The sequence below is a fragment of the Peromyscus californicus genome, unplaced genomic scaffold, assembly GCF_007827085.1.
Source record: "Peromyscus californicus insignis strain IS unplaced genomic scaffold, ASM782708v3 Scaffold_5__1_contigs__length_169319896, whole genome shotgun sequence".
Classification (NCBI taxonomy): Eukaryota; Metazoa; Chordata; class Mammalia; order Rodentia; family Cricetidae; genus Peromyscus; species Peromyscus californicus.
The window spans coordinates 25,943,599-25,971,401 of NW_026294573.1; the positions used below are offsets into that span (position 1 = coordinate 25,943,599).

A 27,803-nucleotide genomic window follows, 5' to 3' on the forward strand; every position below is an offset into this window, starting at 1 on the left:
GCCCTAAGTAACACTAGTACTGGGGAATGGATGGGGAGGCAAAGACAGACAGATTCTCAGAGCTCATGGGTTAGCTAACCCAGCTGAATCTCTGAGCTCTAGGTTCAGTGAGAGACCCCACCTCTAATTAACAGGGTGGAGAATGCTCTGTGAAGGACACTCACATTGACCTCAGGCCTCCACAAGCATGTGCACCTGTATGCACAATGCACCTACCCACACAAACACACATGTACACGAGAGGCATTAGCACTGTGCCCAAGGTTTTGCCGCTAATGAGTGTCAAGGCATGCACCCTGCATTGAAAGGTAAGTGACTTGACTCCAGAGTCCATGCTTTACCTACATGTTATCTTTAATTTTCGAAATACCATGAGATGTAGGTTCTGCTCTGTCACCTGAATTTTACAGCTGAAAAATAAAATCAAAAACAAATGTGATGCAGTGCTTTTCTCAAGGGTACACAGCTAGGAAGTAGCCGGGTTGGGATTTGGATCTATGCCTGACTACAAAACCCACATTTCCAGTTTCCTATTAGATTAGATTGCTCATATCTGTGAGTATTTACAGTGGTTATCTTAGTTAGGGTTACTATTGCTATGACAAAACACCATGCCCAAAGCAACTTGGGGAGGAAAGGGTTCATTTGGCTTACACTTCCACATTACAGCCTGTCATTGAAGGAAGCTAGGACAGGAATTCAAACAGGGCAGGAACCTGGAGGCAAGAGCTGATGCAGAAGCTATGGCGGAAAACTGCTTACTGGCTCGCTCAGCCTGCTTTCTTATAGAACCGAGAACCACCAGCCCAGGGGTGACCCCACCCACAATTGGTCGAGCCCCCCCCCCCCCCCCCCCCCATCAAGCATTAGTTGAGAAAATGTCCCACAGGCTTCCCACAGCCCATCTTATGGAGGCATTTTCTCAACTGAGGCTCCCATCCTCTCTGATGACTAGCTTGTGTCAAGTCGGCGTAAAACTAGTCAGGACAGTGGTATGGAGCAACCACAAATTATGCTAAGATTATTCAGCAACAAGGATTAACGTGTTTCCAACACCCACGAGGATTCAAGCTCTGTACACAATTTACATAATAATGGCCAGTATCTGTTATCCATTATGGATCCTGGCTCTGAGTGAACAGTTCCAGGTTTATTGTTTGACTAGCGCCCTCCCTCACACAAACCTGTGACGTGGGTGCTATTACTGTTCTTACTTTACAAGTGAAGAGGTGAGGCACAGAACTCTTCCAAACCACTCAACTAAGTTGTGACCTGGAAACCATAGTTTCAACTATCCAATGGTCACTGTAGTTGTTAGGTTTCAAACCTGGGACAAATGGGTGAGGTGCCTACTTAGTATATCAAAGCGAACTTGACCGCCAGGTTCTCCCTGCATCCTTCAGTCCCTACGGGCACCTCAGCCATTTGTCCCAGGTTTGAAACCTAACAGTAGTCACCCTCCTTCTTTTTTTACTATTATTTTTCTCTACTTTCTAAATTAGCGATCCTCGATTCTTTAGAGAGCCCCACCTCTTCTAACCTAGGCTCCGCCCACTAGGCGGTGCCGTCACCGTACAACCAATGGAAAGAATCAGGGTCGGCCCGGGCTACGCCCCCAGGCGTTGACCCTGCCAGATTTGTTCCGGTGCCAGAGCCTATGAGAAGATGACGCACTCATCGGCTGACGTCATCTGAGAGGCGGCCGACAGGGGGAGTTGTCCACCGGTGCTCCGGCGATGCTTTCTGGGAGTTGTAGTCTCGGAGACCCGGTTCCTGGGCTGGCGGCAACTGGACTCCTGGTCCCAGCGTCCCCCGCACGAGCTTGGGAGCACTTCCGCCCTGTTGTGAAGTGGGTGTCTCCGTGGGTGAGTCCGGGTGGCGGATGGGGTGCAGCTGAGACTCAGGCGCTGGGCTGGAGGCTTAGGAGGTGGTGGTACCCTGGGGGGCCTGGGAAGGTGAGAGGGGAAAGTAGCGTGCGTGAGTGCGTGCGTGCGTGTATGTGTGTGTGTATGTGTGTGCGCATGTGTGTGCGCGCGTGTAGAGGGCGGGCAGAGGATGCAGCGTCTGGAGATGGGCAGGGTCACCGAGGGGTCGGGACGAAGAGTGAGTTGGAGGGGCCGGCAGTGAGGCGGGTCTTACAAAGGTCTGCAGGTGAGGTGGAAGGGATGGGTTTTTGCCGTGTAGGGAAGTCACCTTAGGGTCTGGAGAGCACAGCGAGAGAGGATTCTGAGGGCCCTGGCAAAGAAGTGAAAAGGCCCTGATCTGGAAGTCTGAGCTTAAACTAGTGCTCCATTCTCCACACCCAAGTTCATGCCATCTGTAATGGGACTCGCTTTTGTCTTTAGCCCCAAACCTGTACTTCTTTCCTCATTCCTGATGGCAGCGAAAGGCATCTTCATCTACTGACCCACCCACCCTCTACTGACCCACCCACACTGGGCTACTTGTTTTACCAGCGGATTCCTCCTGCATTCTTCCCCATCCATGCCGTTTCGCGTCTTGCGCTTTCTTTAGTAGCTCTTCAAATTACCTCTGTCTTCTGAGGGTCTCTGCAGAAGTGTCCACATTTTCGTTTCTCCAGCTCCGACAAACATTGCAGCCAGTGCTCTCTGTTTAGCGCTCAAGTCTGATTGTACCTTCGGTTCTCCAGCTTGGAATCCACCACTGGTGTGCAGCACATGTGGAGTAAAATCTGGTATTATAGTATCCTCATAACTCCCTTTGCAGTCCACTTTTCACACACCCCACACTCTGCGGCTGCCAAAGTTTTTCCCATTTCCTGGTGGGCCATTTGGGTCTCCACTATTCTATGTCCTATCTCTCTGCTGTCCCCATCCCCCATTCTCTGAAGAGAACCTACTCAACAGGTAATTCCTGTTGAATTCCTTTAAGCAGACTGTCACCTCCAACTTCCCAGCTCCCAAATCATACTGTATTTACCACTTTTATTAATATAATTGCCTGTGACTTTTTTTTTTTGTCTCTCCCAGTAGACAGCACCATCAGGACAGGAAGTGTCGGGCTCATCTCCATTTCCCTCTGTCCAGCTCAGAACAGTAAACACCTAATGTAGATCAAGCAAATGAGTAAATGCTTGGCGAGTGTGGGCTAGCGATCGTCAGGGTGAGCTTTGTTATCCCGGGCTTGAAGATGGCTAAGGACTTCCAGGCCTATGAGCTTCAGTCTTCCTGCCGTCGATGTCGGCTATAAGCTGATGGGGGTTTAAGGCCAGCCTTGGCTAACACATGGGGATACATGTAGCTAACACATAGGGATACATGTAGCCATTGCTAATCCATCACAACGTCTCTTCACGCAGAACGGGTTTCTCAGCAGACTACTCTAGGTAGTTATCTCCAGTGACTGAAGTTGGTGTGCTAAGTGAGGTCTCTCTGCTGTTTCCAGTTTGAGTCCTTAGGTGTGACTCCCACCTGCTTTAAGCCATAGCTTGTAACTCTCAGCCAAGTGGAACTGACAAGCTTTGGGAACTGCAGTTTCTTACTGTTTGGAGGTCCCCAACCAATCTGGTCTTTTTTTCAGGTCCCAGGGAGAGTCTTCTCTCCCTCTCTTATGGTTGCAGGAGCCAGTGGAGGAGAGAACTTATGTCCACACTCAGAGTCAGTGCCCCAGGAGCCAAGTCCTTGCTCAGCTTTCCCATAGTTAAGTAGTCCCAATTAAAAACAATTAAATCTGAGAATCTCTTACTTTGAATTCTGGTGGCCCTGATTTTGATTAAGCACCTCTCACTCTTTTGGGGAGCCTGCGCTCCTCCTGAGTCCTTCTGGGTTTTGTGGTGGTTTATTTAGCTAAGAGGAGACATAGTGGCAGCCCCTTTGGGGTGAAGAAACTACCGTGCTTTCTTTAATCCTCATGGTGTCTGAAACAGTTCTGAGAGGTCTAGTTTCTCTTGGAAAAGGCAGAAGGACTGGGGACATCCTGAGCCTACCTCCCCTCAGGGCGTCATGGCTGGTCACAGTCCCTACCCTTTCCATGTATTTACTCAGCTGTTCCATTTCGCTTCCCTGCCTGCTTATTCTGGCCTTGTGTACAAGTTAGCCTGGGGCGAGAGCTCCGATGGGAGGCCACAGGAGGCTGTCTGACCTGTCCAGGGTCACACAGCGTGGAAGGAGCAGAAGCAGGTCTAGAGTCCATCTTCTCACTGTTCCCCGGATGTCTCTTCTGTCTCCCATAGCATAATTCTAGCCGGTATGAGGCTATGGGATGTGATTGAGGAGAATGATGGGAGAAGACTGACCTGGGCCTAGGTCCTAACTGCCGTTTGGTAGTTTTCTCTCTTCCCCCAGCCCCCCCCTCTCTCAGAAGCTCGGCTTTCCTCTCTGCATCACAGCTTGGGCAGCCTTCGGGAAGGAGCCATTTCTTTTGGTCACAGCGCACTGTCAAAAGCGCACTAACACAGCCAGGTTTCCTAGTGTGAGCAGGAGACAGAAGAGTCAACTTGGGTCTGGTATAAAGCTGTCGGAAAGACACCCCACTTCCATTCAGTGACTAGAAAGGCTCAGGAAACTAACAGCAGGCAGAGAGTGGCAGAGACAGAGGGGTCAGCGCCATGTGCCCACTCTGGAACAGACACGGACGGAATCGACTCTGAAACTTAAATAGTGTCACTTCTCTCTCTCTCTGGTCTTGTGTGTCACGGAAGTTACAGGTCAGTGACATTCAGCTCAGCACTAAAGGCCTTCTACTAGCTTGCCTGGAGGATTCCTTGCATATATGGATGGAGAATGCTTAGCATATACTTAGTGTTGATAAAAGATAAAAGGCACCTCATAGCCTCAGGCCTAGAGTCTGCCCCTACCCAGCTCTTGGCTGACTGTGTTGACTTCCCTTCCCCCACAGGAGTCTGTAGTCCATATGGAGAAGATTGATATATGATCCCCTAGGGGTTTCTGGCATCTGTTTGAAATGAACCTTAGAGGTTTTTAGGATATTTCTCCCCACCAAAAAAAAAAATATTCTAGGCTCTGGCTTTGGGACTGGTGGCTGGCTGCTCATTGCCTGATGGATGTCCTCTTTATGCAGGAGCATAGGAGTCTTTGCTTGCTGATTTACTGTTATTGTTGGGTCTGTAGCTCCCAGGACAATGCAGAGCACGTAATGGGTACTCTGTGAATGCCTGATGGGTTAGTCCTTGTGTGTGATAGTGACAGATAGGTGTTTGGATTAGTGTATCAGCAAAATGTGTTTATACGAAAAGTTACGAAATGTCAATTCTTTAACTCATGGACATTCTAACAGATTCATATATTTAATGCAAGGCATCAAAGTTCCTTAATGGCTCTGCTCTTTATCACATATGAGGCATTGTTCTGGCCTTAGTGACACAGTGTAGTGGCATTGGCCAGTGTAGGAACAGGTGACGACAACAAAGCATGGGTGAACATTTCTGTCAGAGGTGTGTGTCAGCTGCTTTGGGAACAGGATCAGGGATGTCGGTAGGGCATGACAAGAGCACACCAAGGAACTCTTCCTGAAGGAAGTGACAGGTGGTTTGGTAGCAGAGGGATGAGCCAGTAGTAGCCCAGTGGCCATGCATTTTTCTCCAAGCATCTTCCTAAGTTCATGGATGTCTTTATGACCATTTTTTTTTTTTTTTGGTCACCTTTGCCTTGTTTCCATACAGCCCAGTCAGATGACCCAGAATACCAAATGCCATCGTCTAGAACCTCTGGGTTCTGCTGTGCCATTCCAGCTTAGATGCAGACAATGGCCTCCGTGGGTTGGGTGTGTTTCATGTCATCAGACTTGCCATGAAGAGCTTGTTTTCTGAGGGAACCCAGTATGGGTGTCATCAGGGAGCTGTCCTCACCTTAGATGCCAACATGCACATGTCCACACAATGTCTTATAGAAGATGGTGTCACGGAAAGGTGGAAGTCGGAGAGAAAAGAACCCTTTTGATATGGGCAGGAAACCAATTGCTCTTTGTCTAGTGTGATCCTGGCCTCACAAGTTCACCATCCACAACTTCCTGTTCCTTGCGCTTCCTCTACGTGCTGAGCACTGTGCTAGAGCCATGGGAAGCTGGGGTCTGGCCGGTATGGTATTTACAATAGGGTGATCATGGTTGCGAGGGAGCGCCCAAGGTGCCGTGGGAGCTGGTGACTGAGGACGAGAAGGCCCCATGGGAAACGTGCAGGTTCAGGAGAGAAGTAGGTAGGTGAGGAAGGACTGGTGGTGGCTCTGTGGAGGCCTCAGGGAGCAGTGGGGAGGACCCGCAGGCCAGGCAGTCAGGTGTTCCGCAGAGTGGACTGGACTTTAGGGTGAGGGCTGGGGAGGGAGATGGCCTGGTCATGCATTGGAGGGCAAGTGCAGGATGGGCTGAGATGGTTCTGTGGTGGTATTGGTGGTACCGAGGATGTAGTGGCACTGAGGATGTAAGTGCCAGGTCTTCGTGGTGAACCAGGTGTGGCGTCTGGAAGAAAGGAGGATGGAAAGCGACACCTTGCACTGAATGGAGAGCTCCGGAAGACAGAGGGGCTTGCCCTAAAAGATGACAGACTCAGGATTTCATTATTTAGTTAGTTAGTTTTGGTTTTTGACTCGGAGTTTTGCTATTGTAACTCAGTTTGGTTTTGAACTTAGGATCTTCCTGCCTCGGCCTCCTGATTGCTAGGATTATAGGTATCATACCTAATGATGTGTTCAGTTCTGACCCATTGAACACGAGGCATTTAGGGGATAGTCAAGTGGAAATGTTGGAGTCATGAGGCCCGCAGACCGCCTTGCTGGAGTTTTGAGAAACTTCAGTTTGGAGATGATAAATAATGTCAGATATGAGGGACGACCGGAGAGTGTGAGGGATTTTGCAAGATGACCATCCACAGAGGAACACTGAGTCTCAGGAAGTCTCAGAAGGCAAGTCTTATGGAGGAGGTGGCCCTCAGAACCAGCTTGAGGGAAGGCTAGCTTTCAGACATGGTGTAGAAGGGAGGAAGGCCACACCAGGACTGGAGCCCAGAGGCCCAGAGTTCTTGCCTTCACATTTAGGCATGTCCCGAAGGGTGTAACTTGGTGCTGTCTGTCTGTAAAGTGAGCTAGGTGTTGGCTTCGACACCTGATCAGGGTCTCACTTCCTGCCCTTTGCAGTGGAGTATCTGTCCTTTCACAGGCTGTGGGGAGGTTTGATAGAAGTGAGGAAAGTGATGCTCCTGGGTCCTCTTGCTTACTCGGCCCTTTGTCTTTCTGCCTTCACAGTCTTGGGGAGCAGTCCTTCCCCAGGAGTCCCTGGAAGGACACATTGCCAATGCAGGAAGTCCCTGGATGAGGACAGCCCCGCCATAGTGAAGCCTGCAGGCCCAATGATGGCTGTGGCCTCGCCTCCACCAGAGCCTGGAGACCTCCTGATTGTGGAACTAGAAGAGGACTCCTGGGGACCAATCTCCAAACCCCAGAAGGAGGTCCATGGCCGTGTCCCTGGCCCCGAGGTTTCCCGCCGGTGTTTCAGGCAGTTCCAATACCAGGATGCAGCTGGGCCCCATGAGGCTTTCAGCCAGCTCTGGGCTCTCTGCTGTCGTTGGCTGAGGCCTGAGATCCGCCTCAAAGAGCAGATCCTGGAATTGCTGGTTCTAGAACAGTTCCTGTCCATCTTACCCAGGGAGGTGCAGACCTGGGTGCAGGCACGACACCCCGAGAGCGGGGAGGAGGCTGTGGCCCTGGTGGAGGATTGGCACCGAGAGGCCTGGGCTGCCGGACAGCAGGTGAGGCTCATAGTCTGCTCTCCAAGAAGCTGGTTAGGCAAGGTAGGGCGGCTGAGATTGAGTTCATAATTGCCCCCAAATTGCAGTAGTAGTAATCATTGAGCGACGGCTGTGTACTGAGCCCTGCTGTGTAGCAGGTCCGATTCTAACTGCTTGACTTGTATTAACTCATTTAATCCTGCCACAGTTTAATAAGTCGGTCGATACCGTTAGGGTAATTTTACTAGTGAGGATATGGAGGCAAAGAAAAAAATAGATAATTGGTTCAAAATCACTAGCTACTGGGTTGTAGAGCCAAGATCTGCTCTTAGAAAAGTCTAACTAGAGTGTGTATGCCTAACTACCATCGAAACTGTCTCCCAATACCAGACAGTGTGCCTAGTCTGTATTATGTTTTATGTTTAACACAGTCATTATACATACTTGGGTCTCTTTGGATGCTTACAGCAGCACATAGACAGAAATTGTATTCCTGTCCCCATTTTGTAGATTAGGGCTTCAAAAATCACATGATTCCCAGAGATCACTTGAGCAGTGAACCAGAGCCTAAACTCCGATCCTTGGGCTTCAAGGTCAGCTCTTTCCACTGCAGAGCTGATGTTTCATCTGCAAACATGGAATTGAAACGCCTCCGAGTGTGAGGCTTGGGTGAGGCGTTCACTGACATTCTGTGAGCACCCACTGCACATCAGGCCCTGTTCTGAGTCTCTTCTGTATATTCTCATCCAGTCAGCCCCACGGTCTGAGAAGGTTGCTTCCCCTTTTGCTGTTTTTTAAGTGAGTTAACAGTGAGGTAAGTAACATATCCAATTTGTATAGAGAAGTGGTCGAGCCAGAAAGGGTTATGGATTCAGCATTCACAGTTTCAACAGTTTGTAAGCCACTCTGAGGGCCTGTGATATGTCATTTTCCTATGACACAGAATGTGGGTCCTGCTTGCAGCTGCCCTGTGTAGTGAACTCCGTAGCTGGCTTCAGACTGAGGCAGCCTTCCAGAATCTTCGCAGCTCTCCACTTGTTACAATCAGAAATCCCCGTGGGTGGCCTCAGACTTGACCACATTTGGTTGTGAGGACTTTGTGTTTGAGAAGACGTATGTTGTAAATGACAGGCTTTCTGTCCATTCAGACCATAAAGCTCCAAACATGTGAGAGTAGGGCAAGGGAGGGCTAAACTTGGTGGCTTTGCTCTGGGGTTCCTTTACTGACTGGCGGAAAGCTACCATTTCAAATCAGAGAACAGAGCATGAGCACATGCCTTTTGAAAGTACGCTCCGCCCCTGTGACATTTCTTTCAAGATGTTAGCTGTTTGCCGTAAGCTGCGGAGAGGAAACAATGGAAGGTTAGGACTTTGGAGCTGGAAGATGCACACGTGAGACCTAGAGATGAGGATTGCCTTAAATCAAGGTCTTTGATCCTTCATCTGTAAAATGAGAAGTGAGACTAGACACCACTGTGAGCTGACCAAAGGTTGGTCTGCTTCTAAAATAGAGACGGGAAAGCAGCGGCATCTTCCCTGGGTCCCCTCCCTATGACTTTTAATTCTCCAGCTTCTCTGCCTGCCCCCGGGTGCTCACAAACTTCACGGCAATGGGTGCACATGGAAGACCTTTCTTCAGCGCGTGTGCCACAGCTTGTGGCCTTCACACTGTGAGCTCTGCCGCGTTACCCTCTCTGGAGGCCACATCTAACACTCCATAGGAGGATGAAATTTCTGTTCCTCAGGGTGAGCCACCACCTCAGAACGGTCAGTGCCTTCATTCAGGGCTAAGTGGCCCTAAGATGATTCCCTGAAAGGGGTCTTTGAGTGCCACTGTCTTTTCATCTGGTGTCACTCATGTGGAACTCAACTCTTCCACGGGTATTCTGATAAGGCATACCATTGTTTTTAAGATAGTTTTCAGTTCAGAGCTGAGTAGAGAGTACAGTGTCCTCAGAGATGCCCTGACTCCCTGGTAGACATCATCCCCCAGCAGAGTAAGAACATTTATTACCCCAGCGAGCCTTTGCTGACATCATCATCACCCAGATCATGTACTTCACACTGAGTCTCGCTGTTGGTGGGATGCATTGTATGGGTTTTGGCAGGCACATAATGGCATGTATCCACTATTATGGTGTCATATAATAGTGTCGCTGCCTCAACACTCCTGTGTGTTATGCTTACTAACTCCTTCTCCTTCCAACCCCTGGCAGCCACTGATCTTACTACCATCACCTGGTGTGGCTTCTCCCTGAATGCCACAGAGGTGGAGTTACATGATCTGTGGCCTTTTGCATTGGCTTCTTTTACTTAGTAATGCATGCTTAGTGCGCCTCCGTGTCTTTTTATGGCTCGGTATTGCTTTTCTTTTTAGCGTGGAGTTCTGTTCTGTTGTCTGGCTGTACCAATTCTTCCAGTCAAGACTGAAGGACATCTTGGTTGTGTCTACATTTTGGAAGTTAGGCATGAAGGCACTGTAAATGTCACATGTAGGTTTTTATGTGCATATAAGTGTTCATGCCATTGGGTAAAACTGAAGTACATTGTTGGATCTTATGGCAAAGGGATGTTTATAGTCTTATAAGAAATTGCCAAACTGTTCCAGAAAGTGGCCGTACTATTCTGCATTTTGCGAGCAGTGAGCATGGGTCTCTGTCGTTGCCCAACTTCGGTTTTGTGTTTGGATGCCAGGCAGTCTGATAGTTGTGAAATGATATCACATTTTAACTTGTCATTTCTTATACATGTGGATGGGTGCACATATGAGTGAGTTTGTATGCACATGTATGTAGAGGCCAGGGGTTGATGTCAGGAATCTTCCTCAATAGTTTCTCCACGTTAGTTTTGAGACAGGGTCACTTACTGAGCCTGGAAGTCACTGATTGGCCAGAGTGGCTGGCCAGTGAGCTCCAGGGATCCTCCTGCCTCCGCCTCCCTGGTGCTGGGATGACAGGTGTGCACTGTTTTTAATGCAGGTGCTGGGATCTGAACCCAGTTCCTTATCCTGCTGTGACAAGCACTTGACTGACTGAACCTTCTTCCCATCCCCCAGTTTGCAGTTTCTTAAGAGTATAAACACCTTCTCATGAGCTTGCTTGGCGTCTGTAAGTCTTTGGTGAGGAGTCTGTGTTATTCTGGGTGTTTCCCTCTCCATATAAACTTAGAATCAATACTAGACAAAGATCCAGCAAAGAAAGAATTATAGGCCACTCTCCTTAATGAATATAGACATAAAAATTCTCAATAAAATACTTACAGACCAAATTCAAGAACACATCAAACATATCATCTACCACAATCAAGTCAGCCTCATCTCAGAGATACAGGAATGGTTCAACAGTAATTAATAAATGTTATCTTGTGCATAAATTGATTCAAGTACAGAAACCACATGATCATCTCATTGCATGAAGAAAAGGCCTTTGACGAACTCCAACATCCCTTCACAGTTAGAATTCTAGAGTATCTGGGAATACAGGGGACATATCTCAACATAATAAAGGGTATGATAAAAGCCCACAGCCAACATCAAACTAAATGGACTATTTCCCTAAAATTAGGAACAAGACAAGAATGTTCCCTCTCTCCTCTCCTGTTCAATATAGTGCTTGTATTCTTAGCTAGAGCAGTAAGAAAGGAGAGAGATAAAGGGAGAAGCAAATAGGAAAGGAAAATGTAAAAATCCTTATTCATAGCTAATAAACATTCAAAAAAGTATCAGGATGTAGAATTAACACAAAAACATCAGTAGCTTCCTATATGCCAGCAACAAACACTGAGAAAGAAATCAGGGACACGTGATTATTCACAATACCTCCCCCCCCCCCAATCCACCAAAACCTTGGAATAAAGCTAACCAAGAAACTGAAAGACTCGTACAGTGAAAACTTTAAGACACTGAAGAAATACCAGAAGATGGAAGCATCTTCCATGCTCATGGATTGTGGATTAATATTGTGAAAATGGTCATAGTACTGAAAGCAGTCTACAGATTGAATGTAATCCCCATCAAAATCCCAACACAGTTCTTCATAGAAATTGAAAAAAATCTTAAGGTTCATATGACCCAGGGTAGCCCAAACCATCCTGGACAATACAAACCCTGCTGAAGGCTCACCATCTCTGATTTCAAGTTATACTTCAGAGCAACAGTAATAAAACCAGCATGGTTCTGGCATTGAAACAAACACATCTGATAAACGAGATAGAAACGAGGGCCTCGATAAAAGCCCTCACTCCTACAGCCACCTGATTTTGACAAAGAAGCAAAAAAGTATACTCAGAGAAAAGACAACTGTCTTAGTCACTCTTCTGTTGATGTGAAGGGATACCATGACCAAGGCAACTTAAAAGGAAACTACAGTTTCAGAGGGCTAGTCTGTGATCATGGCAGGAAGTGTGGTGGTGGGCAGGCATGGTGTGAGAGCAGTAGCTAAAAGCTTACATCCCGATTAGCAAGATAGAGGGAGACGGGGAGAGAGAGACAGTGACAGAGACTGGGCCTGGTGTGGGCTTGAAACCTTAAAGCCCACCCCTGGTGATATACCTTCTCCAAGACCACACCTCCTAATCCATCCTCAACAGTCTGCCATCTGGGAAGCAAACACGCAGACATTTGAGCCTGTGGGGGATTCTCATTCGGAACACCACAGCAGCATCTTTAACAAATGATGCTGCTCAAACTGGATTGCTTGCATGTAGAAGAATGAACTAGATCCCCATCTTTCTGCACAAAACGCAACTCCAAAAGGATCGAAGACCTCAACATATGACTTGATAGCTTGAATGGGATAGAGGAGAAAGCAGGGACTATGCTTCAGTTTACTGACTCGAGAAAGGATTTTCTAAGCGGGGCACAGGTATTAAGATTAACATTTGACAAATGGGGCCTCATGAAACTAAATAGCTTTGTACAGCAAAAGGGCATCATTATTTGAGTAAAGAGACAGCCTACAGAATTGGGGGGAAAACTTTTCCATTTATACATCTGACAGAGGGCTTGTAGTATCTAGAATAGACAAACCAAACCAAACAGCCAACCTCAAAAAATAAAAACAAGATAAAAACACAAAACCTAAGCAACAAACAAACCAGAAAAAAAAAAAAACACAATTAAAATTTGGAGCATGGAACTATACAGAGAATTCTCAGAAGCAGAAATACAAATGGCTGAGAAATATTTGTTTAAATGTTCAGAATCTTTCTTTAGCTATCAAATAAATGAAAATTAGAAGTACTTTGAGATTTCATCTTAGCCCAGGCAGAATAGCTAAGATTAAAACAACAGGGAACAGCTGACAGCAAATGGTGGTGTGGATATGGGGGAAGGGGAATACTTACTATTAGTGGAAGTGCAAACTGGCGCAGCCACTGTGCAGATCAGTGTGGAGGTTTCCCCCAATGCTGGAAATAGATCTACCATGTGATCATGCTCCACCGCTCCTCAGCATGCTCCCAAAGCACAATATTTGGCCACAGAGATACTTTCTCACCCATGTTCATTCTGTGTTATTCACAATAACCAGGTAATGGAAACAGCCTAGATATCCTTCTGACAATAGTGGATAATGAAAATGTGCATATATATAGTGAGATATTATTTAGCTGTGAAGGAAAATGAATTATGGAATTCACAAGTAATGGATGGAGCCAGAAATAATTTTGGGCGTTGTAACCCAGACCCAGAAAGACAAATGACACGTGTTCCCTCCTGTATGTGGATGCTTTAGGTGCATGTTTAAGTTGGAGTGCCCATAGAACTCAGGAAACTAGTAAGGGGCCATGGGGTATTAGTAACCTTCTGGTACTGTGACAGAACACCATGACCAAAGCAATTGGGGAGGAAAGGGTTTGATTGCCTTACACTTCAGCTCACAATCCATCATCTAGGGAAGTCAGAGCAGGAACTCAAGCAGGAACCAAAGCAGAACCCATGGAGGAAAGCTGTTTACCTGCTTGTCTTCTCTGGCTTGCTCAGCATGCTTTCGACAGCCCAGGCTGACCTACCTAGTGATGACACTGCCCAGAGTGGGCTAGGCCCTTCCACAGAAGTTAGCAAGGGAAATGCCCTGTCTGCATGGGCTCATCTAGTCAAGGCACTCCCCCAGCTGAACTCCCTCATAGCTCTGGGCTGTGTCAGGTTGACAGATGGAGATAACTAGGGCATGGAGGATTTTAAGGGAAGAGCTAGGATATAGGTGGTTTGGAGAGGCCAAGGATAATGGAAAGAGAAGGGTTAAAAGACTGGAGTACTCAGCTCTCAACTGGGACATCTATACCATACATACACTCTCCCCCACAGCTCGGGGGTCACCACAGAACAGGAGACAGGAAATTTGTGAGCAGTACAGGGAGTAGCCGGCTGCAGGGAAGGAGTCTTTGCTGGACACGACACAGCTGTTTCACATGTGAACTTGGTGCTGGGAGCTGGACCTGGTCCTCTGGAAGAGCAGCGGGTGTTCTCAGCCGCCGAGCCATCGCTCCTGCCCCAGGTTCTTGATTCAGTGCTGAGAATTCACCTCAAAGCTCCTCTGCTCTCACTGCGTCCCGTGGGCTTTTGTTTTGTTTTGTTTTGTTTTTTAAGTTGCATTTTTAGATTTCTGTTGAAATGTCTTCTTCGACTCAAATGTTTGCTTGTATATTGTTTGAGCCCGAAGTATGCTGTGATTTTCCAGCTGTTTTCTGTTACAATTTCTGGTTTTACTTCCATGTGATCTGAGAGCACGCATGTCATGATTCTGTCCTTTCAGATTTGCATAGTGTGTTCTGTGTCCTGGAATGCGGTCCACCTTGGCAGTGGATGGTGCCTGGGAGCTTGAAGATGGATCTTATATCCTGTTGTTAGAAGCTCTGCCTTGCAGAATTCAGTTTCACCTCTCCTGTTTTGCCCCACTAATGAATCTAACACCACACATAGCTGTAGCTGGAGTTTTCCTGCCTGGTCCACAGTCAGAACAAATCTCTGACACCCGCCAGTCCCACAGCTGCTCAGACCCAACCAAGTAGACACAGAGACTTATATTGCTTACAAACTGTATGGCCGTGGCAGGCTTCTTGCTAACTGTTCTTATAGCTTAAATTAATCCATTTCCATAAATCTATACCTTGCCACATGGCTCGTGGCTTACCGGCATCTTCACATGCTGCTTGTCAGGGTGGCGGTTGGCAGTCTCTCCTTCTGCCTTCCTGTTCTTTCTTTTCTCCTCTCTGTTAGCCCCGCCTATACTTCCTGCCTAGCCACTGGCCAATCAGTGTTTTATTTATTGACCAATCAGAGCAATTTGACATACAGACCATCCCACAGCACATAGCCTCTTCAGTTCAACTGTCTTTGGTTTTGTCTGTTCAGGAGCACTGCTGACGTCTCCTGACACCCTTTTCTCCTACGGTCCTGTCAGCTTTGGGCTGTGTTACTAGAAGGATGGAGGATTAAGGTGTGCGTATCCTTACATGGATGGAGGATTATTGTGCCTTTGTAGAGTTTTGACCCTGTACCATTTATAAAGCCACTCTTTATCCCTGGTGACTTCTCTTACTCTGAAGTCTGCTGTTCTGAAATTAATACAGCTTCTCTCACTTTCTCTCCCTGCCTTTCCATTTTCATGTGCATATGTGTGGTGTGCATACATGTTTGTGCGGGTGTGCATATACGTGTGTGTGCATTTGGAGGCTTGAGGTTGATGCCAGGAATCATCTTTAATCAGTCTTCTACCTTATTTGTTGAGGCAGACTCTTTCAGTCAGACCCAGAGACCACTGATATAGCTAGTCAGTTTGATTTTGCTAGCCAGTTTGCTCTTGGAATCTCTAGTCTCTGCCCTCTGAAGCTGGAATTACAGATAGGCCACCATGATTACCCTGCATTTACATGGGTTCTGGGGACCTGGACTCTGGTCCCTGCTTGTATGTCAAGAACTTTAACCACTGAGGCATCTCCCCAGCCCACTTTCTTTTGCTTGGGGTTAAATTGGTGTCTTCTCCTTCCTCCTTTACTTTTTATCTATAAAGTGTTGCTTTATTTAAAGTGGATTTCTTGTGTACAGCATATAGTTGGGTCTTATTTTGTATAATCTTGGCCTTTTGGTTTGTTTGTTTATTTATTTATCTTTGAGACAGGGTCTTCCTGTGTAACCCAGCCTGGCCCCAAACTTACAATCCTCCTGTCTCAGCTTCTCAACTGCTGGGATTGCAGATGAATGTCACCATGCCAGCTAGTTAGTGTGTTCAGACCATTGACATTTAAGGTGATTAATTCTTCACTTGGATTACTATTTTTTAAGTTTCATACTTTGGTAATCCTGGCTTTCTACCACCTGACACTAGTTTTCATGCTTATTCTCTTCCAACTATTGCTTGCCTTGTAGTATACTTCATAATTTTTGGTTAAAAGGTGATATATGATGTCTTGGGTGGAAGGAACTATGTAAATAAGTCTTCCATAACATAGTGGCCAAGTATATCTAGGGGCAGTCTATGGCTCTGTGATTAGCCTGTGCCCTGGATTCTGACATTCATCAGTATTTCTCAGGTGTCTTCCTCTGTTGAATGGGCCGGACTGCTAGAAAGGGCTTCAGGCATGTGCTGCCCATTGCCCATGCAGAACAGTGAGGAACTGGAGCCGGGCAGCTTCTTTTTGTAGAGCAGGTTATGCTCTTGTAAAATGGTTTCTCCTGAGGCAGGCACTGTTCACAGAGTACCCTGGTGTGTTTCACATTGGCTCTGTCCCCACCTCCCTCTGCCCCTGCAGAAGCATGAAGGGACTTTTCTGTGTTACTCTGTGAGGAAGGGTAAAAATCTTCGAAGTTAAACTCATGAAAGCACACATGCCCCTGTCTCCGCGCCTGGGTCCCCGAGCTTGACTCTGAGGTGGACTGCATTGTGCCTTCAGCAGCTTGTTGGCTGTGGCACAAGGCTTTCCTGCCCAGCACTGGACCCTGCAGAGGTTTCTGCTCAGGTGAAGCTCCTCTTACTTCTCCAGCTCTGAGGACGGGCATGTGTGGTGTGGCCTCACTTCCCCGCTGGATCTAAGAGCTTTGATGTGTTCGTTTGTTCGGCTTGTTTCTTGCTGAGATGGAGTGGTGATGTCTGAGCTCCTTACTTACTGGACTGAAAACATGAGATCTGCCCTCAGGGGTGTCCATGTGTCTTCACTGTCACTTAAATCTGCCTGTTTTCTGTGTTGACAGTGTTCCTCGAACTCTAAATGGTCTTATAATAAAAAACCTGGAGCCAGATACTGGGTTAAATGCTGAAAGATCAGAGAGACAAAGGAACAAGCCACAGCTACTTCTCAGCTCGCCAACTCCACGAATCCTCTGACTGAATGTCTCTGAGTCCTCAGCCGAGAGCTCTAGTTGCTGTCTCCTCACACCTTATATACCTTTCTCCGCCCAGCCATGTTACTTCATTCCTAGTGCTAGGATTAATGGCATGTGCACTTCCCAAATACTGGTAGCAAAGGCATGAGATCTCAAGTGCTGGGATTAAAGGCATGTGACTCCCAAGTACTAGGATTAAAGGTGTGTGCCACCACTGCCTGGCTTTGTTTCTCTCCTAGACTGAATCAATCTCATGTAGTCCAGGGTGGCTTTGAACTCACAGAGATCCGGCTGGATCTCTGCCTCCCGAATGCTAGGATTAAAGGTGTGTGCCACCACTGCCTGATATCTATGTTTAATCTAGTGGCTTGTTCTGTTCTCTGATCTTCAGGCAAGTTTTACTAGGGTACACAGTATATCACCACATGACAGTGCCGATCCGGAGGGTTAGAATCTTTGTTGTAGTATGATGATGGATGGAGGAGCTGGGTGGAGAGTGAGGATTGCCATTGAGTGTAGACATGCAGTTTTTCTGTAGATTGTAACTAAAGAGGCAATCAGGCTTATGAAAGGCTTATAAATTATATTTTAATGTCCCCAAATGTAATTTTATGTAATTTGTCCCTGTGAATCAAGAACGCTTTGAATAGTGATCACCTGCTTGAAATACTTGTACAGCCTCTCAGAATCCAACGAGACGGAACTCATTTGGTATTCTGATTCTTTACTAAAGTCAGTCTGATGGCTTTCTCATTGTGTTTGAAACCCTCTCTGGATCTTAAGAGTCTGTTAACCCCCGGAACACATTCATACACCAAATAGCATTCCTGTCTCACTGAAGGAACCTTATTGAACTGATGATTGGAGTTTTCTGACTTCGTGTGTAGGGACTGGAGCTGTGTGCTGAAGAGTCCGGGTCCTTCGAAGCAGTTCAAGAGTTTCAGAGCTTCCAGCGGCAGCCAGTGACTCACTGCCCTGAGACACAGCCCCAGAAACAGTTGAATATACATCCCGACCTTTCCAAGATGCCACCTCAGCCTGTGAAAGAGAGTGGTAAGTACCACAGATATGGGGACACAAGAGAATGAGGGACAGGCTTGGGAGGTGGGAGGAAGGATGTGCAGAATTCAAGGTACACCCTAGGACAAAAGTCTGATGGATGCTGTTACTTAGCAGTCAAGTTAAAAGGCTCTGTGAAGGAGGATGCCTGGAGACACCTCACTAGCTGGAGTTATACAGAAGGTGCAGGTGTGGCATGGGGTGTGTGCTGCTCACAGGACGGGGACAGGCACCCCATACATGGCATACGACTGAAGATAGCTTAGGGAGTCCTAGATCTAAAGGGAAAGTCAAGGGAGGAATGCGCACCAGACATGGGACACCCTTGGCTTGACCCCAGTGTGCCCTTTTGGCTGGAAGTGGTTTAGAGAACTGAAGCTTATGTCTCACAGGGTTACTCTCTTCTTCAGCTATCCTCACACTCCAAGCCCCAACTGTTCCAAAGATGGGGAGCACTGGAGATTGGGAGGCGGTAGCCCAGTCCCAGGTAAACTGCTGCTTTCTTTTCCTGTCATCCTCTTGCCACGCCCCTCCCCTCAGGAGCTCCCCCAGCAGAGGGGTAGAGGGCATGGGGTGTTAGCCTTTGTCCCCTGGGCTTACTGGCACTCACTGCCTGTGACGGTGGCCCCACACATGGCATCGCTCAAGTGTCCTGATCTTTCTTAGGCCTGGTCAGGTTCCCAGCTCCTTTTAAAGTGTCAGTGATATTTAAGGTCCTTTCTGCATGTGTCACAGGAAGCCCTGAGTCCCAGTAGACAAGCCAAGGAGGAGCTCTGCCAGGACCCCGCAGGAGAAGACTGTGGGAACGGTGCGTGCCTGGGTAAGGAGAGTGTGCTCCCCGCCAGGGCCCAGATAGCCCATTTCTGGTACACTCATTCCCAGGAGGGGTTTTCCTCTTCCTCGGAGCCAGAGCTCTGCATTCTCTGCACTGTCAGGGGAGGAAGAGAAGACTGGCTCCTGTAACCACCCTCACATGGTCTGCTGGGTTGGGATATGGGCTGCGTGCTGCTTCCTGGAGCTGGCCCTGCTGGGGCTCGTGACCTTGGGCCTGGAACTGGACTGAGACCTCTGTCTCAAAACTCTGCCTCTTCAGCACCCATTGAGAGCTGCCTTTTGGGGGCAGACTCCTACGAGCTGAGCTCTTGAGATTAATGTATGTAGCTATGAGAAAAATGAGTTGCAGAGGCTTCAAAATGCTCCAAGCTCATGTGACCGGCTGGTACACCTTTTCCTGAAGGCCACCCATGTGGAAAGACATCACTAACGGGCCCTTCCTCTGAGCGAGGAGAGACACATAATGGGGTGAAGCCGACTAGAAGCTTGTGGGCTGCTCACCTCCCTAAAGAGTGTAAAGTGTGTAAGTTCAAAAGACATCGAAAGATAGTTTTTGGTTGGTAACACAAGTTAGGATAGAAAGTGAATTAGGAACAACATTTTGGACTCACCAAAATAGGATAAATAATGGAGTATTTTCTCTGAATTTGTCAAATGTTAATGACTAGATGTTGTTAATGTAATTCTTTTTTTTTTTTTTCTGAGACAGGGTTTCTCTGTAGCTTTGGAGCCTGTCCTGGATCTTGCTCTGTAGAACAGGCTGGCCTCGAACTCACAGAGATCCGCCTGGCTCTGCCTCCTGAGTGCTGGGATTAAAGGCATGCACCACCACTGCCCAGCCATTAATGTAATTCTGTATATATTGTATATATTTATTGTATATAGTTTTTCTTATGTTAGTTACAACCTTCATTTATTATTTTAGACAAAAAAGAAATGTGATATATTGTGTACCCTAATAAAATTTTCCTAATCAGCCGGGCGGTGGTGGCGCACGCCTTTAATCCCAGCACTCGGGAGGCAGAGCCAGGCGGATCTCTGTGAGTTCGAGGCCAGCCTGGTCTCCAAAGTGAGTTCCAGGAAAGGCGCAAAGCTACACAGAGAAACCCTGTCTCGAAAAAAACCAAAAAAAAAAAAAAAAAAATTTTCCTAATCAGAGGGCAGAACAAGCCACTAGATTAAACATAGATGCCAGGCAGTAGTGGCAAACAGCTTTAATCCTAGCACTCAGGAGGCAGAGATCCGTCTGGATCTCTGTGAGTTCAAAGCCACCCTGGACTACATGAGATTGACTCCATCTTGGAGAGAAACAGAACCAGGCAGTGAGGCACACACCTTTAATCCCAGTACTTGGGAATAACACCCCTTTAATCTCAGCACTTGAGATCTCATGCCTTTGTTTGGGAAGCACACACATCTTTAATCCCAGCACTAGAGAGGTTGAGACAGGAAGTAATGGCTGGGCAGAGAAAGGTATATAAGACGTGAGGAGACAGGAACTGGAGCCCTTTTCGACTGGAGGGCTTTTGGCTGAGAACTCACAGATGTTCAGTCAGAGGATTCGTGGAATTGGGGAGGTGAGATGTGGCAGTGGCTTGTTCCTTTGTCTCTCTGATCTTCAAGCAAATTTTATTAGGGTACACAGTATATCACTACATCACTGGACAGTAGGACCTCAATAGTGTTTAAAAGAACTGACTTCAAGAAATGCTGAATTAGGGTACTCTGAAAGGTCTTTTCCTCCAAACTCTTTATCTGACTGTCCCCAAACACTTACTGTAACCGAAGGCTTTGTGCTTTGATAGGACCAGGTGCTGTTAGGGAGGCCATCCTTGAGACCAGCTACAGTCTGAAAACTCGGGACATTCATCTCCTCACATTGTTAGGAGCCCAGAGGACAAAGTGTTCCAAGCACAGCACAGATTAGCTCAGCAATGCCCTAAGGACTCTACAGTCATCCCTCCCCCTCCCCCTTCCCCTTCTCTCTCTCTCCCCACTTCCCCCCCATCAAGATTTGCTTCATGTTTAGTGTTGTTTTGTCTTTTAAATAACAGTGGCAAAGGAGGTCAGAAGTTTCCCAGCAAGAGAGAAACCCACACGGACATACACACACACACACACACACACACACACACACACACACACACACACACACGGACACACACACACACACACGGACACACACACACACACACACACACACACACACACACAGACACACCCCTACACACACACCCCTACACACACACCCACACATGCTCCTTCCCTCCAACAGTGGAGTTGAGTCTCATTGGGTTGCTTGAGGTCCTGTTCGTCATTTGTGGATCCATACTAGCCACCCTGCTGTACGGTGTATTTCATAACAACGGCACAGCAAATGAGGAGCCTGCAGGTCCCTTTCATTTTCGGTGAGGTGCTGGTAGGCACCTCTCTCCAGGTAGATGAGCATGGGATTTCTCATTGGCCTTTCAGGAGAAGGGTGAGAGTGTCGGGGACAGTTTAGAGAAACACAGTCCCACAGGTCGTTTCTGCTCAGTCACGTCTGTTCTTCCTTTCGTGTAGGAGTTCCAGTTTCTAAGCCAGGTGTCACGTCCCAGCATGAGCAAGGACCAGGGATTTTGGGTCTGAGCCTTATAAATTCTGGGAATGGGAACACGGCAGATTCTAGCCTGGACAGTGAGCCAAACCAGCCAGCCCAGACACCAGCCCAGGAGGACTCCGGGGCCCAGGAAGGGCAATGCCAATGTGATGGGGAGGATGTGAAGGTGTCGGGTGTGCACTGGAGCTATGAGGAGACCAAGACCTTCCTGGCAATCTTAAGTGAGTCCCCATTCTCTGAAAAGCTCCGGACCTGCCACCAGAACCGCCAGGTGTACGGGGCCATCGCAGAGCGGCTGCGGGCACGGGGCTTCTTGCGGACGCTGGAGCAGTGTCGCTACAGGGTCAAAAACCTTCTACGGAATTACCGGAAAGCCAAGAACAGCCACCCACCAGGAACCTGCCCCTTCTACGAGGAGCTGGAGGCTCTGGTTAGGGCTCGGACAGCCATCAGAAGAACCACAAATGGGCCAGGAGAGGCTGTGGCACTCCCCAGGCTGGGCGACAGTGATGCTGAGATGGATGACCAAGAGGAAGCGAGCTGGGAGCCCAAGGAGGCACCAGAAGACTGCGGGGGTTCTGGCCTGGCCACCGAGGAGTCTATTCGGGGTCCCAGGATTACAGGCGGCCCAGCTCTGCTCCAGAACCGCATTGGTAAGAACGTGGCCTTTAACTGGATGAATATCAGCCAGGCTACTGCTTCCGAGGTTAGAGCTCAGACTCTAAGTCAGGGACACCAGAGTGAGGTGCCCAGTCCCTGGACCAACCTTAGGGCCACACTCTCTTCTCTAGTGGCCACATCTCCTGGTTATAGGAGAAATAATTCTAAAGCCTTGCTAGACCTGGAGAGATCCCAGTTGCTTCCCACAGTGTGTCACTGGTGACTCTCCTAGGTGGCACCTGAGCCGTCTTTTCCATAGGTGTGTTTCTCTTAGTGTGTGTGACAACAGCTGATAATTCACAGATAGCAAGTTTGGGTTAAGAAAGAGTAAACTAGTAAAAGGTAGAGGAGACGCTCACAGGGTAGACTTGGGAGTCATTGTGTGGCAAGCACCTAATCTTGCAAAGGGAGAGTCACTGACATCCGTGAACTGAAGCATCTGGAGCCCCAAGGTAGGAACAGAGCCTGGGCCCCTGCCTCATGTTCATAGGGTCCCCCCAGCTCCCATGCTGCCTCCTTGGGTTACATCACTTACCTGTCCTGGAGTGGAGCCTGGATTACGCCCCTTCACTCTTTGACCAGAGAGGAAAGAGTGTCCTCAGCTATAGTCTGTCACCTGGTTATTCAAGGTCCATTTGTGTCTCTGGTCCTTGGGGATTCTCAGAGTCCATGCATTGTTGAAAGGAGAATTCACAAAGGCAATGGGATGCATTTTGAATGAATACAGGGAGAATCTCATGAATCTCAGTGACTCATCCATCGGCTGAAGCAATGCGATTGCTGAAACATGGCCACTTATTTCTCCCTTGAAAGGGTGAGAGAGGATGCCTTGGCTGACCTTCCTAGCATATCCCTGAGAAGCAAGTTTGTGTTTCCAGGTCTTGGACAGTTTCTGAGACCTGTGTTCTAGCTATTTAGAAGTCAGGTGACCCTAGTCCTAACGACCAGATAGAGCTCCTTAAGTCTCATACCTCTGAACTCTTCACTCTGACAGCAGGTGTGCACTGGGGCTTTGAGGAGACCAAGACCTTCCTGGCAATTCTCAGTGAGTCCCCATTCTCTGAAAAGCTCCGGACCTGCCACCAGAACCGCCAGGTGTACCGGGCCATCGCAGAGCGGCTGCAGGCACTGGGTTTCCTGCGGACGCTGGAGCAGTGTCGCTACAGATTCAAAAACCTTCTTCGAAGCTACCGGAAAGCCAAGAGCAGCCATTCCCCGGGAATCTGTCCCTTCTATGAGGAACTGGACTCGCTGATGAGGGCTCGGACTGTGATCAGGGCCATGGAGATGGTAGGAGAAGCCAGAGGTCTTCCAGCATCTGGGCAGAGCGGTGCTGAGGCTGATGACCAAGAGGTCTGGGGTGAGATGGAAGATGAAGATACCATTAAACTTCTGACTCCAGATCCCCAAACTCCAGATACAGGTGAGCCCGGAGTCACTGCGTGTCGGCAGAATCTGCAGCCTGTACACAGAGGGGCTCTGAAAGAGCTAGAGTCAGTACAGTACACCCCAAGACCAAGTTCTCAGCACAGAGGACAAAGGGCAGGGAATCAGTGACAGAGACAGGAGATAGAAATGAGGGAGAAGGGGAGGGAACAAGGCCGGGGGTCGGTCTCTGGATAGAGAGGAGACAGAAGTGGCCCACAGGCAAAGGGCAGTTTATAAAGGGAAAAAGGGAAAACCCCATGTTAGGATGAGTTGGTTTATTTTAATTGGGCATGTTAATTAGGTGAGCCGAAAGGGGGCTTCTGATTGCTGGATTTAATACTTTGATAGCTGGACATTGATGGTCATCCACAGGAGGAAGTGGCCAGTAAGGGAATAGACGTTGGTGGCTAGCTTTAGGAATGTAATCTAACGGTTTAGAGGGAATAGGGGAAGGGCAAGGCCTGCCAGAGCCATGCTCACCATGCTCGGGCTACTAGAGTCCTTCAGGAACCAGGTGTCTTATCTTTGTCTCTGAGCCAGAAGAACGAAGGAGATCAAGTAGGAAGAGATAGATCCTATAATCTCTTCCTTAGTGCTGTCCTGCACGCGAGGTGGCCAGTCTGGCTTTTACCTGGACACACCTGGGTAATTATGGAACTGGTTCAGCCTGATATGACACATGATCTCGTCAGTGTACTGGAGGATGATATGAGCTGTTTATCATTGAATACAGACTTCAGAGGAATGGCTGGGAGGTGGGCCTGGCTGCTGGGGTGGGATTACTGTATTCCAGACTGCTCCTCAGCTTTTCAGGGTTAGAAGCACACAAAAACTTGGTAACTTTCCTGATACTCACATTTATAAACTGTGGGACAGAAGTTACAAATCTGTGCTAGCCAAATTTACAAAATACATGATACAGGTACATTATTGCTAACCAATGAATGGGCAGAAACCTCCCATTTCTGTCTATTCTTTCAGGTTTGGAGTTGAAGCATGAGGATGAAGACCAGATATCAGAGCGGGATGTTTTTGGGGATTTGCCTGGAGCATTATCAAACTATACCACAGACGCTGTTTGTCGGTCTCATGACTGGGGGGAGGAGAATGAGATCGAAGAGGAAGGGGCGTGGAGGAGTGCCCTCCCGTGGGAAGAGTGCTCCTCTGAGGAGGACTTAGAAAAACTCATTGACCATCAAGGCCTGTACCTCACAAAGAAACCCTACAAATGTGACACATATGTGAGAAGCTTCAGTAGGAACTTCCACTTCGAGGCCCACCAACAAATCCACACAGGGGAGAAGCCCTATACATGTGGGAAGTGTTGGAAGAGCTTCAAGCAGAGCTCAAATCTACTGAAACATCAGAGGGTCCACTCGGGAGGAACTCCTGACCAGTGTAATGAGCCTGGGGAGAACTTTGGCCAAAGTCCATCTTTTAGTGCTTGCTGGAGAAATTCTACGTGGGAGATATCTACACAACCTCAGAATGTAACCATGAGCACGGACTCCCCCGGACCCCGTCACTCCAGCTCAGGGGAGAAGCTGTATCCGTGTCTTGAATGTGGAAGGTGTTTCTCTAAGAGCTCTGCCCTCATCAGTCACCAAAGAATCCACACAGGTGAGAAGCCATACGAATGTGCCCAGTGTGGGAAGAGCTTCAGCAAGGGCTCCACCCTGGCCAACCACCAGCGGACGCACACCGGCGAGAAGCCGTATAAGTGTGCAGACTGTGGAAAGGGCTTCAGCGAGCGCTCCAAGCTCACCACCCACCAGAGAATCCACACGGGAGAGAAGCCCTACAGATGCCTGGAGTGTGGCAAGTTCTTCCGGGACCGCTCCAACCTCATCACTCACCAGAGAATCCACACGGGAGAGAAGCCGTACAAGTGTAGAGAGTGTGGCAAGTGCTTTAACCAGAGCTCCAGTCTCATCATCCACCAGAGAACCCACACCGGGGAGAAGCCGTACAAGTGCATGGAATGCGGCAAAGACTTCAACAACAGCTCCCACTTCAGTGCCCACCGCAAAACCCACGCGGGAAGGAAAGCCTTGTAGGCAGCGCCTCCTCCCAACAGAAGAGCAATAATGTGTATTTATATATCATTATCGTTTCTAAAACATGCTAGAAAGAAACCTTCCAACGTCTAAGCTTGGTGTATACTTAGAGATGGCATCTTGTAAATTCGGGTAATTTGGATGTGAATTACACCTACAAGGATTAAGATTTGGAGGCACTTCTCAAGTGTAATTTGTTCCCCCCCCCCCCATAAATACCCCTACAGAATCATTAGGTTAGGCTCTCCTTACACCTGCTGTCTCGAGAGCAGAGTGTGTGAGGCAGATGGCTGATGCGAGATTAGAGTTGAATCTGGCCCGACGTATTGATTCCAGGTCTCGCTCTGCTTTTTACAGCTGCTTACTGCTCTACACAGGGAGAGTGGTTCTTGTTCTTGGTGGTTTGCAGTTGGGATCAATCCTCACTGCGAAACTTGAAACTTCACGGTGAGAGGAGGTATCCCCCGAGAAGCAGTCCCTAGGGTACTCCACTGCAAGGTCGGCAGCAAATGGGGCAGCGGTGACGTCATTGCAGAATCATTAACAACAGCAGAAATAGCTGGGCATTGCACATTTGCTCCTGAGCAGCTCGTGTGCCAAGCCACCTACATATCGTCTCATTTAGCCCTCAAAGGAGTCCTATTTCCCAGAGGACTGGGAAAGTTGGGTGACCTGCATTGGTCTGAAAATGGGAGAGGCAGAATTCATCAAGACTCACGCGTCCCCAGAGTCTGAGAGGCTGTGTGCTTTCCTGAGCCCTCTTACGTGGAGATATGTAACTAGTAATAGAATCGCAAAGTGTAATCACTAACGAATACAGAGGCTGAGAGTTCCTGCAGTTGAAAGCATTTGGGAGGTTCAGAATTGGTGAAGTGCTTTGTGTAAAGGCTGAGTTGTTTCCAAATGATGGGTGGGAGTCCCCGTCTTTAGATCATGTGGGTGAGAGAGGGAGGTAGGCTGAGACTTGTGTCTTGAGTGGGAGAGTGTTTTGGCGAAGAAGTGGGTCTGAGAGTTCTTTTTTCAGGTCAGTCTTGCTTCTCATTACCCGTGGCCCATCACAGGTTAATAAGCCTTACCGAGCCGGCCTTCCCTCCAGTGCTCAGTCACTCCTGCCCTTTGGTCTCTGGCTCATTTTCTTCATTTCAAACCCTGATGCCAAGATTGAGGTGGAAGGCACTGACGCGTTGTCCTCTACAGAGAGGGCTTGGAAGTGGTTCCGTATTCTAGGTTCATGGCACCATTTCCGCTTGAGCCCTCTTGTCCCAAGCTGCCAAGCGTGGTCACTCAGACCAACCTCTCACCCAGACAGGACAAGTCAGAGAGGCTCATGCACAATGGTTTTCTTGTTTGTAGCACTTTGGTCTCCAGAATTTTTCCTTAGAAGGGTTTGAAAGTGTTGACCAAGGACTTTGTCTTTCGTGGATTTTTAAAGGAAGATGACTTTCATATCCCATTCATATCCTAGTTATTTTATGGCCGTGGGAAGTGTTGATTGGATAATAGCTGTGAAGGATTTTGAAGAATGGAGCTTTTTATTTGCATGTGAAAAAGTGGATGGAAGGTCTTGCCATTCCCACTAAGGAGGTCACTCCCTAGCCTTTTTCTTTGTTCCAGAACCCCCGTCCTAGGAACCAGTCCACCTGAGGTTTTCAGCTTACCTTTCCTGGCTTATCTCTGAGGAGCAGAGGTCATGGGGTGAGCCCTGGCTAAAAACCAGCAAATGTCAATAACTGCAATAAAAAGATATATAGATAGTTTGGGTTTGATAGGAAGAGTCCCGAAGGAGAGAATATCCTAGAGAAAGTTACCAGGGTATGCAATAGCATGGGCTCTGGGTGGAGGTAGAGGCCCGGAAAGTTTGTAGCATAGGGTGAGAGATTGGGGATGGTGGGGTGGTGGCATCCAGGAGTGTACAAGTGCTGGTGCAAGGCCATGCTAGGTGTAGCCACCCCTCAGGCGTTTTCCTTTCACAAGTTGGAAGCTTAGCTGGGTGGGCCCTTCATGGTGCTAATTTCTTTATCAATTCCAGCCCCTCTTTAGGGGCTTAGCTATAACATTAGCTATAACATTAAATTGCCTTAGCTATAACATTAAATTGCCTAGTGCTTTTTTCTCTCCAAACTGCACATTTTGTGTTTCTTTCTGTCTCAC

At 48.1% G+C, this 27,803-nt stretch overlaps 1 protein-coding gene across 5 annotated transcripts; it reads left to right on the forward strand.

Annotated features, from left to right (window-relative positions):
* The first annotated feature begins 955 nt into the window (after positions 1 to 955).
* On the forward strand, positions 956 to 27,773 carry Zscan20 (zinc finger and SCAN domain containing 20). Of its 5 annotated transcripts, none has more exons than XM_052718587.1 (8): positions 956 to 1,865; positions 7,215 to 7,717; positions 17,903 to 18,068; positions 18,485 to 18,561; positions 18,810 to 18,894; positions 21,471 to 22,160; positions 23,162 to 23,590; positions 24,577 to 27,773. In XM_052718587.1, exons 2-8 carry the CDS (start codon positions 7,319 to 7,321, stop codon positions 25,650 to 25,652), a joined length of 2,922 nt encoding a protein of 973 aa, XP_052574547.1. In that variant the 5' UTR covers positions 956 to 1,865; positions 7,215 to 7,318; the 3' UTR covers positions 25,653 to 27,773. The 5 variants fall into 5 exon arrangements, with proteins under 5 accessions (XP_052574547.1, XP_052574549.1, XP_052574545.1 ...); XM_052718589.1 differs by lacking the exon at positions 956 to 1,865 and adding an exon at positions 1,870 to 1,955; XM_052718585.1 differs by lacking the exon at positions 956 to 1,865 and adding an exon at positions 1,995 to 2,151.
* Positions 27,774 to 27,803: the final 30 nt, after the last annotated feature.

Excerpts from the sequence above, each read along its gene's own strand:
- Zscan20 (XM_052718585.1), top strand. The coding sequence starts at position 1,998 with ATGTGTGTGTGTATGTGTGTGCGCATGTGTGTGCGCGCGTGTAGAGGG. Across the intron at positions 18,069-18,484 it reads TCAGCCTGTGAAAGAGAGTG|CTATCCTCACACTCCAAGCC; the intron begins GTAAGTACCACA and ends TCTCTTCTTCAG. Across the intron at positions 22,161-23,161 it reads TCTGCTCCAGAACCGCATTG|CAGGTGTGCACTGGGGCTTT; the intron begins GTAAGAACGTGG and ends TCACTCTGACAG.